The 15588-nt window shown below is 47.8% G+C and overlaps 1 protein-coding gene across 4 annotated transcripts in view; it reads left to right on the top strand.

The window, feature by feature from the left end:
* Positions 1 to 10507, top strand: part of KANK4 (KN motif and ankyrin repeat domains 4) — a 66328-nt gene extending 55821 nt beyond the window's left edge. For all 4 annotated transcript variants that reach the window (XM_031027715.2, XM_081818529.1, XM_006732900.3 and 1 more), the window contains exons 9-10: positions 3417 to 3617; positions 8596 to 10507. In XM_031027715.2, the coding sequence (XP_030883575.2) occupies positions 3417 to 3617; positions 8596 to 8700 (306 nt within the window). In that variant the 3' untranslated portion in view covers positions 8701 to 10507. The remainder of the gene's footprint in view (positions 1 to 3416; positions 3618 to 8595) is intronic.
* The last annotated feature ends 5081 nt before the right edge of the window (positions 10508 to 15588 follow it).

Raw genomic sequence — 15588 nt, 5'->3', positions numbered from 1 at the left:
ATACAAAATAAAAAGACCATCTAGAACAACAAGGCAGAAAATGCCTCACTCACTCACAAGATGTGGAAAAAACTAAGACCCATAAAAAAGTGCCTCCCAACAATATATTTAACTCCCCTGTCCGCCCCCCGACAAAGTGACTGCAGATGGTAGCCTACCCAGATAGAGTCACTTTGCACACTCCATCTAATAGCAATCCTACTGGTGGCAAGAAACAGACACTTGTAGATTACTTTCTGTTTTTCAAAGTATTTTCACCTAGAGCTCCTACACCATTGGATTTAATAAAGCTGTTTTCATTTTAAATGTTTCCCAAAAACATGTTAATTTTTCTTCTAAATTGGTCCTCTATTTTTTTAAATTTTAAGATTTTATTTATTTATTTGACAGAGAGAGAGAGAGAGCACAAGCAGGGTGAGCGGCAGGCAGAGGGAGAGGGAGAAGCAGGCTCCCCGCTGAGCAGGGAGCCCGATGCGGGGCTCGATCCCAGGACCCTGGGATCATGACTTGAGCTGAAGGCAGATCCTTAACCGACTGAGCCACGCAGGCACCCCTCTAAATTGGTCCTCTCGCAAGAAGGGATGGTCACCAAAATAAAAATCAATGCCCCCCCTTTTTAGAGGGGGGTGGGGTGCAGTAGAGGGAGAGGGAAGGACTCTCAAGCAGGCTCCACGCCCAGTGCAGAGCCTGATGTGGGGCTTGATCTCACAAACCTGAGATCATGACCTGAGCAGAAATCAAGAGTTGGATGCTTAACGGACTGGGCCGTTTTTTTATAGAGGAGAAAGTGATGCTTTAGGAGGGTGAGGGGCTCATCCCAGGTTGTTAAAGGAGGGCGGGAATTCATAGCTGCTACTGCTCCCTTCCAGCTCCCTCCAGGGCTTCTCCATAGAGGAGAGCAGTAGGGATCAGGTCAGTAAGAGTGAGTTGGGAGACTGGGAGTCTCCTAGGCTAAGCTGTTTCTTTCTTTTTGTATCTCCAGGATCAGCACAGTGCCTGGCATATAGCAGCAGTTTATAAGTATCAGTGAATTAAATTGTATAGAATTGGACAAAGAGGGAGGTGAGGATGACAGGAGAAGTCAGGCAGGGGGGCAGACAAGAAGACGATCTACATATGTCATCTGGCTTTCAATGGAAATCTCATGGTCTGGTTAGTCCAGTGAAGAAAGAACCATTACGGGGCAACTGGGTGGCTCAGTCAGTTAGGCGTCTGCCTTCAGCTCAGGTCATGATCCCAGGGTACTGGGATTGAGTCCCACGTCGGGTTCCCAGTTCAGCAGAGAGTCTGCTTCTCCCTCTGCCTCTGCCCTGCTTATGCTCTCTCTCTCAAATGAATAAATAAAATCGGAAGGGAGGGAGGAAGGAAGGAAGAACCATTACTTCAGGGCTGAATATAAGCAACCCAAAAGGCAAACAGTCTTCTCTGGACAGATCTGTCTGGGTTCTAGAGAAATGGAGAACCAGGACACCAAAGAATACATTCCCACACACTGAGCATTTGTCATACATTACCTCCCATGCTCCTAACAACAATAATAGCTAACATATGCAGAGCACCTGTTAAGCACTCGGGTCTCACAACAACCCCATAAGGCAGGTAACTTTGTTAAGCATTCCCATTTTACCAGATCAGGAAAAGTCATTGAGAGGTTAATTTGTCCAGATTCACACAGATAATAAGCAGCACAGCCAGGATTTTCCTATTGCAAACCCCCTTTCTTTTTTCTAAGCCCCAGCATTCTGGGCAGGGAAGCATAATTCATCAGTGACTGCAGATTGGCCCTTAATCAGTGAACAAACACATCAGCAAACATGTCCTCAGCACTTCTTGCGTGTAAGACACAGCACTCAGAACTGCAGGGGACCTGAAAGGACAGAAAACAGAAAGGTTGCCTCATTCTCACAACTTTAAAAAAGGCTGATGTCCAGTGAGAGAGACAAGCCTGACCTCCCTGGAACCCAGGAGGACCATGAGGGCAAAATATAATCAAGTTGTGTAAGAGGACCATGGTTATAAAGGAAAATCTATGAGAAATAATGCCCAATTTGTAATCAGAAAAATCACTACTGGTGTGCCTGGGTGGCTCAGTCGTTAAGCATCTGTCTTCTGCTCAGGTCATGATCCCAGGGTCCTGGGATCAAGCCCCGCACTGCACTCCCTGCTCAGCGGGGAGCCTGCTTCTCCCTCTCCCACTCCTCCTGCTTGTGTTCCCTCTCTCGCTGTGTTTCTCTCTCTGTCAAATAAATAAATAAAATCTTCAAAAAAAAAAAAAGAAAAATCGCTACCACACATTGTTATATTTACATCCTTTATTTCACTTAATTCCCACAAAAGCCCTGTGAGGTACATGGGACAGGTCATTATCATATTAATTTTTTTTTTAAAGATTTTATTTATTTATTTGAGAGAGAGAGAGAGAGAGCACATGAGATGGGGGGAGGGTCAGAGGGAGAAGCAGACTCCCTGCTGAGCAGGGAGCCCGATGCGGGACTCGATCCCGGGACCCCAGGATCATGACCTGAGCCGAAGGCAGTCGCTTAACCAACTGAGCCACCCAGGCGCCCTATCATATTAATTTTTAAGAAAAGAAAAAAAAACCAAGATTCAGGGAATACGAGGGATGGGGCCAGGGTCACGCACTAAGAAACAGAAGATCCAGGGCTTGGGCTCACTTTCTGACTCTGAGCCATTGCCATGTGCGCTAATGATTACAGGGATGTCACAAAGGGTCAATGGCGGGGCACCTGGTTGGCTCAGTCCAAAGAGAATGAGACTCTTGATCTCGGGTTCGTGAGTTTGAGCCCCAAGTGGGGTGACAACATTACTTAAATAAATAAGAAACTTTAAAAAAAATTGTCTGTGACTATGGATTAGAAATGACCACAGGACCATGCAGGCAGAGATCTTATCAAGACAGAGAGGGTTCTGGGTATCACTGAACTGAAAATACCAGGGGTGTTCTGAGCAGACGAAGGCTTCCTGGAGGAAGTTAGGCTGGGGCAGGCCATAGGAAGCCATGGTGGGGAAGCATTCAACCCTTCCTTTACTCCATCATTCCACGTTTACCAGCATGTACTCAGTGCCAGGCACTGGGGGGACAGAGATGAAATGAAAAAGACTTAGTCCCTGCCATCAGAAATTTCACAGTCCACGAGAGAGACTGACAGGTTGCAATACCAAGTGGTAAGTTCTATGTTACGATCCCGTGCCGGAGGGGTTCGTAGAGGGCTTTAGAGAGGATGTGGCATTTGATCAGTGTTTGGGAAAAGCAGAAGTTTGCTGGGTGGAGAAGGATGGGTCCAACCCCAGCAGCAGGAGATTCAGATCAACAGTCATTTTCTGGCAAAGTCTTGCCCAAGTGTCCCCGGGCTGGAGAGGGGATCCTCACCACACCCCTGTGCTCTGTGTGGCAGGGGGGCCAGACCGCGCTGATGCTGGGAGTCAGCCACGACCGGGAGGACATGGTCCAGGCGCTGCTGAGCTGCCAGGCAGATGTGAACCTGCAGGACCACGAGGGATCCTCAGCCCTCATGCTGGCCTGTCACCATGGCAACACCGACATGGTGCGCCTGCTCCTGGCACACCCCGCCTGCGACAGCACCCTGACTGACAAGGTGAGACTTCCAGGCAATTAACAAGTAGGTGTTTCACTTCCCTTCCTGAAAAGCGCCTGGCCAGCCAGCAGAATTCCAGGGACCACGTGACCCTGGGATCATGACCTGAGCCAAAGGCAGACGCTTAATCGACTGAGCCACCCAGGTGCCCCTGGACACATGCTTCTTAAATAAGCGTCTCTGTCAGTTGACGGTGATGACACTGAGGATGGTGGCCAGCATGGACCCAGTGCTTGCTCAGCGCAGGGCACTGCATGAAGCACAGACTGCGGACCTCGTCATTAAAACCCCACAACAGCTTTATGAGGTTGTCTCTGTGGATGCCACCCGTGTGCTCAGAAGGAAACAGAATCACCTCATGGTTATGTAACATACCCCCATCACACAGCTGGTGCAGGCTAGCTCCATCGAATTCCTCAGAGTACTCTCAGGAGCCAGACCCTTTCCATGCATTAGCTCACTAATCCTCTCGATAATCTAGTGATGTAGACACTTCCATCCCCATTTTTACTGATAAGGAAACAGAGACCTAGAGAGTTTATGTAGCTGTCCTCAGGTCACAAGCTGCTGGTTCTCGGAGCAAGGACGCAAGCCCAGGTTTGACTTCAGTGGCACTATAATGTAATGCTTTAAACACACTTCCCTGTACTTTCTTAACATCCACAGTTTGCAGGGGAAAAAGGCCCGGAGAGGGGGAAGAGTCCCCACCCCGCCCAAGGGGAGACCCTCTCACCGGGCCATATCTGAACCACCCGAGATTGTTCCATCACTGATTCAAGCTGCTGGGTCCCTCACATCACACCCGGGCAGCACACACCCTGGTCCAGCAGTCTTCAGTGCCTGTGAACCCCGACTCCGCCCAAAGCCATTTCTGAGATAGAGAGCACAGACCCTCTGGAAATGCATGTGGGAACAGTGGTGGGTTGCTGGAAAAAAGAGCCTCCTGTTGCAAACATTATACAGTCAGACAAAGGATCTGTGTTCATGAACTCGCTGCAGGATTGTCCCGGGGCAGAAAGAGGCAGCCCCCCCGCCCCTCCCTTCTGGAACAGGCCCAGGGTCCTCCTAGGAGGGACTACTGCCCCAGGGAAGCCTGAAAGGGCAGGCCTGTGGGACAGGGGGCACATCCCTGGTCAGCTGGGATACTCAGGCGGTCTCCTGGACGCCTCTGTCCAGATCTGTCACAGGTTGAGAGAGAGGTCAGTGACTGCTTCCTGGAGGTGGAGGAAGAGCGCAGTGAGGGCTCTCTTGTAAGCTGGACAAATCGAGTGATTGCTAGAAGCATGGGCTTTAGACACTCATTAGTTTGAAACTGGGTTTAGTAACTGTGTGACTTCAGGCAGGTCATCTAACCACTCTTAGCCCCTGTAAATGGGGAGAGTCGTAGACCGTACCTAAATATGGTAGTATTTGTGAAACACGTATTTGACATCGAGCAGATGCTCAGTTGATGGTAACAGTTATTGTCATGAATAGGTGAGCAGAGACAGCTAATCAGAAGCAACCAGCACAAGAATGAGTAGGGGCCTTGGCGTTTGCAGGCAGTGTCTGGAGGGACTAGGAGGATGAAGGTCTGGAATTAAGGGAGCAAGTCAGACAAGAATAGCCACCAAAGGGAGAAATGGCTCTCACTGAGGGGTGATTCCGCCCTCTGGGGGAGATTCAACAATGTCTGGAGACATTTTATTTGCTGTATTGGGGGAGGAGGGATGCTAAACATCCTAACGATAAAGAACTACAGATCATCTGGCCCAATACATCAATAGCTGTGGAACTCTGGCATGAGTGAGTGCTGAAGTCCAGGCAGGATTGGACCACTGTCCCAATCAGTGCTGGATCAGGAAGAGCCTGACCAGGGTTGAGGACCAGGGCAGGGCCAGAATCCTGGGAGGGAGGAACTGGACAGCTACCCAGATGGTGGCCAAAGCCCATTGTAGTGGAAGGTGAGAGGGTTAGGGGATGCTCGGCGAGTACGGGGTGCCCAGGAAGTGCTAGCAGCAGGCCCACAGAGGGTTCTAGACCCTACTGATGGCCCACTCACCTGCTGCCTGCTTGGGTGAGGGCTGAGTCAGGATTCACACCCCAATTTCCCAAAGGTAACTTGCATGAGACATTTCAGAGGGACCAGGGAACTGCCGACGGAGGCCATACTGAGCACCAAGCCCTGTTACTCCAGCTTTACCCTGAGGGTAGGGTCCAGCCCTTACCATGGCCACCCTGTCGTTTCAATGTGCGCCTTCCCTATGGAGACTTAGATGCAGGTTTCGATGACTTGATAATTTCCTTGGAAAACTGAGTGAGAATTCTGTACTGAACTAGGTTTATCTCATCCTACCAATATTTACAGGTTGATATAAATGTGGAACCCCCAGAACAGCCAGTAAGGCACTTTCTCCAGGTTTGGAAGTTAATTTGAGAAATCAGTTACCCAGCCTCTTGGGGGCTGCCCGAGAGATGAGGAAGAGGAAGTGGTGGGGACAGCTCTCTGGGCTCTGAGGCTCACACTTTGAAGGGCTTATTTCGGCAATGCCTCCAAAGTACCCATCAAACTGAAAGCTTCCTAAGGCAGAGACTATGCCTTGCTCCTTTTTGCCTGATACATTGTAGGTTCTTGTCATATTGAAAGACAGCCCGACTACTACACACACACACACACACACACACACACACACAGGTGTGCTGGCTGCCTGAGCCCCTCCCATCTCTTCAGTCTTCAGTGTTCCCAGCCGGGACTGGCCAGGTGGGGTTCCCACTGGAACCATGCACTGTCGCCTTGTTCCCAGGACTCTGGCAAGGGCATTTGAGGGATACACCCTCCCCAGGTCTGCAGGTGAGAAGCCCACAGATGCAGGCTGTCACCTCCCAATGGCCCTGTTCAAAGATGTATGTGTCCCCTAGGACTGGCCCATGGCTCTTTCCCATAATCATAGTAATCACACCATCTCCACCTCATAGAGCCTCAGGGTTGACAAAGCACAGCAATGGAAACCAGAGTACAGGGGGACAGGCCTACCAAAACCCAAGCCTCTCTCTTCCATCGAAACTCTGCAGGCTGCTTTTAGAAGACTCCTCTGCTTAAGGTCTTTGCTTGATTCCAACCTAGGAGAGTACTCCTTAGCAGCGCCTTTGCTCAGGTTCATCATCATCTTGAAATGAATACCTCTTTGTTATCATCCAGCGTTCCCTCTGTCAATGCTCACTGGGTGCCGACCAAAGGGCAGGCACTGGGCCAGGTACTGGGATGTTCTTGCTGGGCTGGCAGCCACAGGCCAGATCTTGCATCTGACCTCATGGAGACCTTAATTTATCAAACAGCTCCACAGATACCAACTTAAAAATGGTGGTGAAAGGAAGGTACAGAGAGTCATGAGGCATTTTCAGGAAAAGAAACTCTTATGTTTGATGAAGCCCATGCACATCCTTCGGGGTCCTACTGAAACACCACTTCCTTCCTCTGCTCCCTGCGCCCCAACACACACACACACAGCACCATCCTCTCCCCTGAGCTCACTCGGTTTCTATTCTGGTATGTCTGGCTCTGTGCCGTGCATTATAGTGATTGACAAGTGTGTGGAGCCCCGAGGGCAGCTGGACTCCATCCTTGTGAGACTGAAGAGCTCTAAGCTGCGCGTGAACACCCCCCACCTGCTTCCGTGGATTCTCACATTTCAGGAAGTAATTCCACTCATATACAATAGGGCAGAGAACAATCCAATGGGGTCTTGGGTGCCCCCCAACATATTAAATCCATGAATAGTTATGAAGCAGAATATAAAAATATTCACACTCCCTGGGCTACAGAAGGGTCACATCGGGTTTTGCCTCCAAATGAGTTACCAAAGAAGTAGTTTTGAAGCTGTGGGATTTCAGAATTCTAGAATGGGACTGAAGAGACCACGGCTGCCATCACAGAGCTCAGTGTCTGCTGCGTTGAGTCAGCCTTCCCCCTCACTCTTTTTTTTAAAGATTTTATTATTTATTTATTTGACGGAGAGAGAGAGAGAGAGCACATAAGCAGGGGGAACAGCAGAGGGAGAGGGAGAAGCAGACTCCCCTCCGAGCAGGGAGCCCAATGTGGGGCTCAATCCCAGGACCTTGAGATCATGACCTGAGCCAAAGGTAGATGCTTAACGACTGAGCCACCCAGGCGCCCCTCCCCCTCACTCTTTATAGAGAATGGCCTGTGTTGTTGGCTGAGAGCCCCTCTGAATACCTCTTCTTTAGACAGTGGGCCTGGCAGCTCCCCGCACAATGTAAAAAGCACCGTGGCATCCTGCATCAGGTGTAAAAATGTGCATGTCCTTCTATGCTGCAGACCCACTTCTCAGAGTTGGTCCTTAGGAAATAACTAGAAAGGGGGAAATGCTTTCTGCACTAAATCTGTGATGGTGCAGACCTGGAAACAACCTAAGTCTCCAATAGAAGAGAAAGAGTTCAGTAAGTTATGGAATATTACACAGCCAATAAGAAAAAATTATATGTTATGATGACTGTGCAAGAACAAGGAAAAATCTTCTAGTACGCCATGATACGTTAAAAATAAAAGCAGGTTCAAAACTGATATGTACTATCACTCCTCTTTTTAAAAACCAACAACAAATTTGCACAAGAGAAAAGACTAGAGGGAAATACACCAAAATGCTAACTTTCATGACGGTCTGGGTAATGGAAAAATGGAAGAGTTATTTTTTCCTCTGTTTTCCAGTTAAAAAAAAAAGTATTAAAAACCATGTGGGAAAAACCAACCAACCATGTGACACTTATGTCCATCGCACAGATTTCCCAGAAGTGACTGCTGTTTCCATGGAAGGCGACCCATTTTTCATGATCCTCATGCCATTCCAATCTCCCCCTCTCCTAGGGTCTCTGGATGCTTGGAATAGACTTTGATGCCCCATGCCTACTTCCAACTCACCCTTCTCTAGGGCAGGAGGCAGACAGGTTAAAATCTGTTTCTCTTTCTCTCTCTTCCCTGTAGGCTGGCCGAACAGCTCTGTCCATCGTTCTGAAATCACCCGCCCATGTGGAAATTGCAGGGCTTCTGCGGGCCCACGCAGAGCAGGGCAGGTCCCTGGGGCCCTAGGGGCTAAGGAAGAACTGGCAGCTGGAAACAAAAGACTCCTTCTCTGGACTCCTTAGCCCTTGGAGAGGGCATGGGTCACAGCCAGAGGGCCACCATTCAAGAGAAGAAACTATGTCAAATATGCACATACATTCCTGTTATATAATTCTGCTCATTAGAACGCTTTGTAGTTTTTGCCTTAGGTCAAGCCCCAAAACTACGCAGGCTGCAGAGCAGGGTATAAGGTGCAGGGTGCACCCGTGTTGTCTAAAAAAATCCCAAACATCTTCAGCCTTGAATTCCTCATGACTCTATTCTTTGTCGCACTGTGTAGCAAGCGCATAGGCAGGAGCACATTAGCCAAGCAATACGTTTTACATGGAATTTTAAAGTGCACCACCTTTTTGTTTTGTAATCAGTTACATGAATATGTCCCACTGAATATGCATGTCTGGAGAGGATTAGGCAGAGGTGGGGGGGTGGGGGGAGGTGGATTTAAGCAGCCACCCTGGCAATCATTATCTAGAGGACACCCTCAGAGAATCACCACATAGACAGCTGAAACTGAACAAACCACATACTTTAAGTGGGTTTGTTTAGCTCAGGTTGACAGAGAAATCCTAAATTCGGGCAAAGTAGGAAGAGCCTATGGGTATCAATACCAGATATACAGTCTTGACCATTTCTGAGTCATTAAGTGGCTCCAATTTGTGCCAGGGAAATTGGAATTAATTAGGAAATCCAATCAAGTAAAGCACACCACGTGTATTTGGGCAGAGTCCAGTTACATCAGCTATTCTGAATCTATGAAAGAAACAAGTAGGAGCGAGCAGCCTACTGGGGAAAGGTTGTCATCCAGAAGCCACCACATTTCCTCTGTAGTCATATCCATGGCCTCATGGGAATCCTGGCTCCTTTCCCCACAGAGCCCTTGTGTGAACTCTGAGCCCCCAAGAGCCTTGGAGGCTTCTGAGGCTCCTGGTTGCAGAACCTGTCAACCTGGGCTATGGCAGGAGTGTGGGAGCTGGGCTGGGCAGGGTCCCCCTCGCCTGACTACTCTCTCTGCTGGACAGTTCTTTCTTAAACTTCCATAATCCCAGGGGCCCACGTGTGCATGGCTTCTATTCAGTAACTCACACAATGTTATCTATTAATTTGTTCTTAAAGTCTCTTATGCAAAAAAATCCTCCTTATATAAAAAGAAAGACATCAAAGTTTGGTGAGCCTTGCACTAGAACCTCAAAAGCTTGAGTTCTCATTTTGACTTATATGCCAATTTGCTTGGTGCCCCTTGGGTGAGTCACAAAATCTCCTTGGGCCCTGGTTTCATCATCTCTAAGAAAGGAAATCATTATACAACTTACCTCCTAGGGGTGTTGTACAAGGAACAGCTGAACGGAAGTTTTGGAATCCAATTTGTAACCCATAAGGACTACAGAAATGGCGCAGCAAACTTCTGTACGCTGCTGGGATTCATGAGAGACTCAAAGTCCCAGAGCAGGACACTGACATGTGACAGTGTTGCTCAGAGGTAGAGAGAATGGAGCGAATAATGAGCTAAAAATATTTTAAGTGGGTTTATTTTGACCTCAAAGCACACTTTAAGAGCAAAAACCCACTTTAAAAAATGTTCTAGCCCAGTGCTTCTCAAACTTTGATATGCATACAATCACCTGTAGATCTCGTTAGAATGTAGTAGGTCTGAGGGGAAGGGACCTGAGATTCTAACCAGTTCTCAGGGGATGCTGATGCTCCTGGGCCACACCACACTTGGAATAGCAAGGCTCTGGCCTGGCCTGACTGTTTATATTAAAATGCTGCCTCTCAATCTTTTGTCTCGAAGTTGTTGGAATTTGCATCGTGGGTCTTATTTGTGCGTTCTTGGAATTTGCATTGTAGATCTTATTTGTATCAAAGTTCTGCAGACAGCTGTAGGGGGTCTGTGTCCTATGTTGCCAATTTAGAGTCTATTTTTGTATCTCATGTTAGGATGGCCACTTTCATTTGGGTCACATTATCTTTTAATGATCTTGAGTCCAGCTATCAAAACAGCTTATTTATTTTTAAGATTTTATTTATTTATTTGACAGAGAAAGACACAGCGAGAGAGGGAACACAAGCAGGGGGAGTGTCAGAGGGAGAGGGAGAAGCAGGCTTCCCACTGAGCAGGGAGCCCAATGCGGGGCTCCATCCCAGGACCCTGGGATCATGACCTGAGCCGAAGGCAGACGCTTAATGACTGAGCCACCCAGGCGCCCCTCAAAAACAGCTTATTTACCAGAGAAGACAAACTGGTTTGCCTAGGGTTTGAGGCCACTGAGTCACTATCAAAAGGCTTTGTCCATCCTTTCTCAGATTTTTAGTATGTTTCTTTTCATCTTGACTTTGGAATGTGAACATATGATCTCCCTCCTTATAACTATTCCATTCCGTTGGAATGTCTGAGCCCAGAATATGGTGAGACTGAACAAGCATAGCCTGTCATCCTGTTACTGTCTCTCCAGTATTCATTCAACAAACATCTACTGACACCAGCCAGGTGCCTGACACTATTCCTTGTGCTGGCTTTTATTTATGTATTTACTTATTTTAGTCATTTCAACTTTATAATTTTTTTAAGATTTTATTTATTTATTTATTTGAGAGAGGGGTGGTGGGGAGAGGGAACAGAGGGAGAAGGACCAGTAGACTCCATGTTGAATGCAGAGCCCAACACAGGGCTCGACCCCAGGACTCCAAAATCATGACCTGAGCCGAAACCAAGAATCAGATGCTTAACGGACTGAGCCACCCAGGGGCCTCTCAACTTTAATATTTTTTTGTTACTCAAGTATGACTGACACACAATGTTATATTAGTTTCAGGCATACAGTATATTAATTCTGTACATTACTCGATGTTCACCATAGTAAGTGTAGTCACCATTTGTTACCATACGACATTACAATATTACTGACCATATTCCCTATGCTGTAATTTCTATCTCCCTGACTTATTTATTTTATCACTATAAGTTTATACCTCTTAATTCCCTTCATCTGATTTGCCCCTCCCCCCCCTTTTTTTTAAGGTTTTATTTATTTATTTGACAGAGAGGGAACACAAGCAGGGGGAGCAGGAGAGGGAGAAGCAGGCTTCCCAGGGATCATGTCCTGGGATCATGACCTGAGCCAAAGGCAGATGCTTAACGACTGGGCCACCCAGGCGCCCCTTGCCCATCCCTTCTTTTTTTTTTTTTTTTAAAGATTTTATTTATTTATTTGACAGAGAGAGACACAGCGAGAGAGGGAACACAAGCAGGGGGAGTGGGGGAGGGAGAAGCAGGCTTCCCGCCGAGCAGGGAGCCCGATGCGGGGCTCGATCCCAGGACTCTGGGATCACGACCCCAGCCGAAGGCAGACGCTTAATGACTGAGCCACCCAGGCGCCCCTGCCCATCCCTTCTTAACATCACTCATCGTCAGGGAAATGCAAGTCAAAGCCACAATGAGATACCAACTCACACCAACCAGCATGGCTAGTATCAAAAAGACAAGTGTTGACAAGGATGAAGAGAAGAGGGAACCCTCAGGCTCTGTTGGTAGGAATGTAAATCAGTGCAGCCACTCTGGAAAAAAATTAAAAATAGAAATACTATATGATCCAGTAATTCCACTACTGGGTATTTGCCCAAAGGAAACAAAAACATTGTTTCAGAAAGATAGATACACTGGCAGTGGTTTTAGTCACCCCTAGAAAAACCATGTCTAAGGTTACCATGATCCCAAACCCAGGCTTACCAAAACATTAAGCCAAGGCTCCACTGATTAATACATTTGTCAAGTGCCTGACAGCACAACCACCAAGCAACATAAATCAGGCTTACTGGGGACAGATATTAAGCTTAGGGCTGGAAAGAGGCCCGCAGATATCTTAACTTCCCTCACTGCCTTCGTGGGGTGTACAGACTGTTTTTGGAAGACAGGACACTTGTGCCAATAGTAAGGAATAAGACCAGGCAATATAATTCATTCCACAAATATTTCTATTTTTCTTTTTTTTTTTTTCTTTTAGTGGGGGAAGGACAGAGGGACAGAGAGAGAGAGTATCTTAAGCAGGCTCCACGCACAGCACAGAGCCTGACTCCAGGCTTGATCTCAAAATGTTGAGATCACAACCTGAAATCGAGAGTCGGACGCTTAACTGACAGGGCCACCCAGGCGCTCCTTCCACAAATATTTCTAGAGTGCCCACTGTGTGCAGGCATTGGGCTCACATTAGAGATATTGTGGTTCAGGCTTCCACTTGGCCATCTACTTAGGAAAACGGAATGGTGAGAAGGAAGCCCAGAATGCTACAGGGGTACCAATAAGGGGTACCAGAGCTGGTCTTGGGAATCCAAGGAAGGCTTCCTCAAGGAAGAGGTATCTGAACTGAAAATTTAAAGATTAGTGGATGTTTGCCAAAAAAGCAAGAGAAGGGAGAGGTGAGGAGAGAGGCAAGAGCGTGCCAGGTAGAAAGCAGGATTGCCGAGGCTGAACGATGGAGGACAGCAGGCATTTGGGGACCTTCACTCAGTTCAGTAGGACTTCCGTGTAGAGTCTGAGCTAGATGCTGGGATCAAAGAGTGGATTCAGAAGAGATGAGACTGACTATACACGAGGACAGATGATAAAGAGCCTAAAGAGTCTTTGTTCCAAAGGCAATGGCAAGCTGTTGAAAAACAGACTAACAACCAAGAAATTGTCAACCCTCATCAAACACAGATTTCTCAGGGATCTGCTGTCATCCAAGTACTGTGTTTGGGGCTGGGGACATACTGGTGGGCAAGTTAGACACAGAACTCAGTTTTGCAGGCAAGAAAGACAAACCCATCATTCTGGTGCAAGATGATGCGTGTTGAAACTGGGAAAGTATGAGGTGCTATGAGGACAGGTGGATGGGCCCCTCAGCCTAGTCTGAGGGTGGGGAGGGGGTCCAAGAAGGCTTCCCGGAGTAGTGAAGCTATCTGAAGGATGGGGAGGTATAGCCATGCCAAGAGGAGCTGAAGAAGAAGCATGCAGAAAGCCTCAAGGCAAGAGAGAACACGGATTTGGAGCATTAAAAGAACTTCAGTGTTCCTGGAGTAGAAAAAAAAAAAAACAAAGAATAGCAAGAGGAGGCCAGAGAAAAAGCCACCGTAACAAATTTGAACTTGAAGGAACTAGGGAAGCGGGACATGCCACTCAGATCCACATTCTAGAAACAGCACTTCAGTTTTGGGGGCACGGGTGACAATTGCTCAGCAAACATCTGTGGCCTACCTATTGTAGGTGCTAGGCTCCAGAGTTAGTGGTTTGGTGGTGGAGATGGACACAGGCTGTGCCGTAGGATGAGTAATGGGCGTCTGAATCATGCTGTGGAGACCACCGCTGCAGAGCGAGTCAGGGAAGCCTTGCGGAGGATGGGGCTTTTCTGCTAAGCCATACAGGGGTGTAGGAGTTTGCCTGGGCACATTGGACAGAACAGCGGCCATAAAGATGTGGCACAGAAAGAGCATGGGCTGTCCGCGCAGTGGAGCGAATTCTAGAATCACTTCAGTTTGGGTCACATTGTGGAGGTGCCCAGACAGGAGGAGATTTGAAAAGGTCTATAGACACATCTCACTTGTATGTTTGAGATTAGATATTTCAACTTGAGCCTGTAGCTTGAGGGGGAATCCCAGAACTTTGAGAACCTGAAGCTCTCTTCAGAAAAATGCACACATGTGCAAAATGTGCATGTCAGTTCAGGGATTCAGAAATCGGCAGTTAAAATCTCTCTGCTACAGGCAGTGGGGAGCAGAGTGATCAGATTTGCACTCAAGAATGATCCCGGGGTGGGGCTGGAGAGAGACTGGAGGCTAGAAGATCAGTTAGATGGTTCTCGGTAGACACTGGGTATGAAGCTGTGAAGGCCCAGTCCATGATGGCATCAGTGGGAAGAATCAGGCCCTATGGGAAAGGCATCAGGAGTGGGGATGTGCCAGGATGTCATGACCAACTGGATGGTGGACAGGGGTCAAAAATGAACGACAGGAAAATGGTGGTGCCATTGTCCAATATCTACTCTTCCCTTCTTCCTTAGTAATAAATCCTCAACTTGTAGCTGGACATACCATCACCCAGAATACTCTATCTCCCAGCCTCCCCTGCAGCTTGATGTGGTCAGAGAACTAGGTTCCAGCTAATGAGGTGAGCGAAGTGATGTGCGCACACTCCGGCTCCTGCATTTACAGGGAAAGGAAATGCATTCCCCCCTTCCTGCTGGCAGGACTGTGGTAGTGATTCATCTTGATCCATAAAGATGAGGCCAATGCCCTACGGATCATAGAATAGCAAGTCAGAAAGAGCTTAGACCCCCAACGCTGTAAAGTCATCAGATCTGATCTGGACTATTTAGTCCCCATTTATATGTGAGCATGAAACAATCCTTTTACTTGTTTAAGCCATTGTACATCTGGATCTCTGTTGCAGTAGGAACTGGACAAGTGCACTCAGCATCCCATGACAGGCTCAAGGGTCTAATGCGATGGGTAGTGGATTTCAGGAGGGAAAAGCTTGGGAAGGCTTTTGGAAGGGGCATCCTTTCAATGGCTAGACATAATGTATATCTCTTCACGGTACAAGCCCCTGTCCCATGCCCACAGTGAAATCATCTGGCCCACACAGCCTTGTAGAAGGTGAGGCCTTGTGTCACCCTAGCAGATTCCTAAATACAAAGTCTGTATCACAAGGTGGCTAGTCCTTAAGCAAGACAGTACATATGAACTGGCCTGCCATGGAAATGTGCACAGGACTAGTGAATTTTCTGAGAAATCTGAATAAAGAAACATGCTGAGTTTCAGGCAAGAGCAGTGGGTTAGAGAGTAAGAATGGAGAGAGGCCATGAGGTGGAATGAGGCATAAGGAGA

The sequence above is a fragment of the Leptonychotes weddellii genome, chromosome 4 (assembly GCF_054177405.1).
Source record: "Leptonychotes weddellii isolate Sample4059 chromosome 4, ASM5417740v2, whole genome shotgun sequence".
Taxonomy (NCBI): domain Eukaryota; kingdom Metazoa; phylum Chordata; class Mammalia; order Carnivora; family Phocidae; genus Leptonychotes; species Leptonychotes weddellii.
Note: the sequence above shows the minus strand (reverse complement) of the source record. Positions and strands in the feature narration are given on the sequence as shown.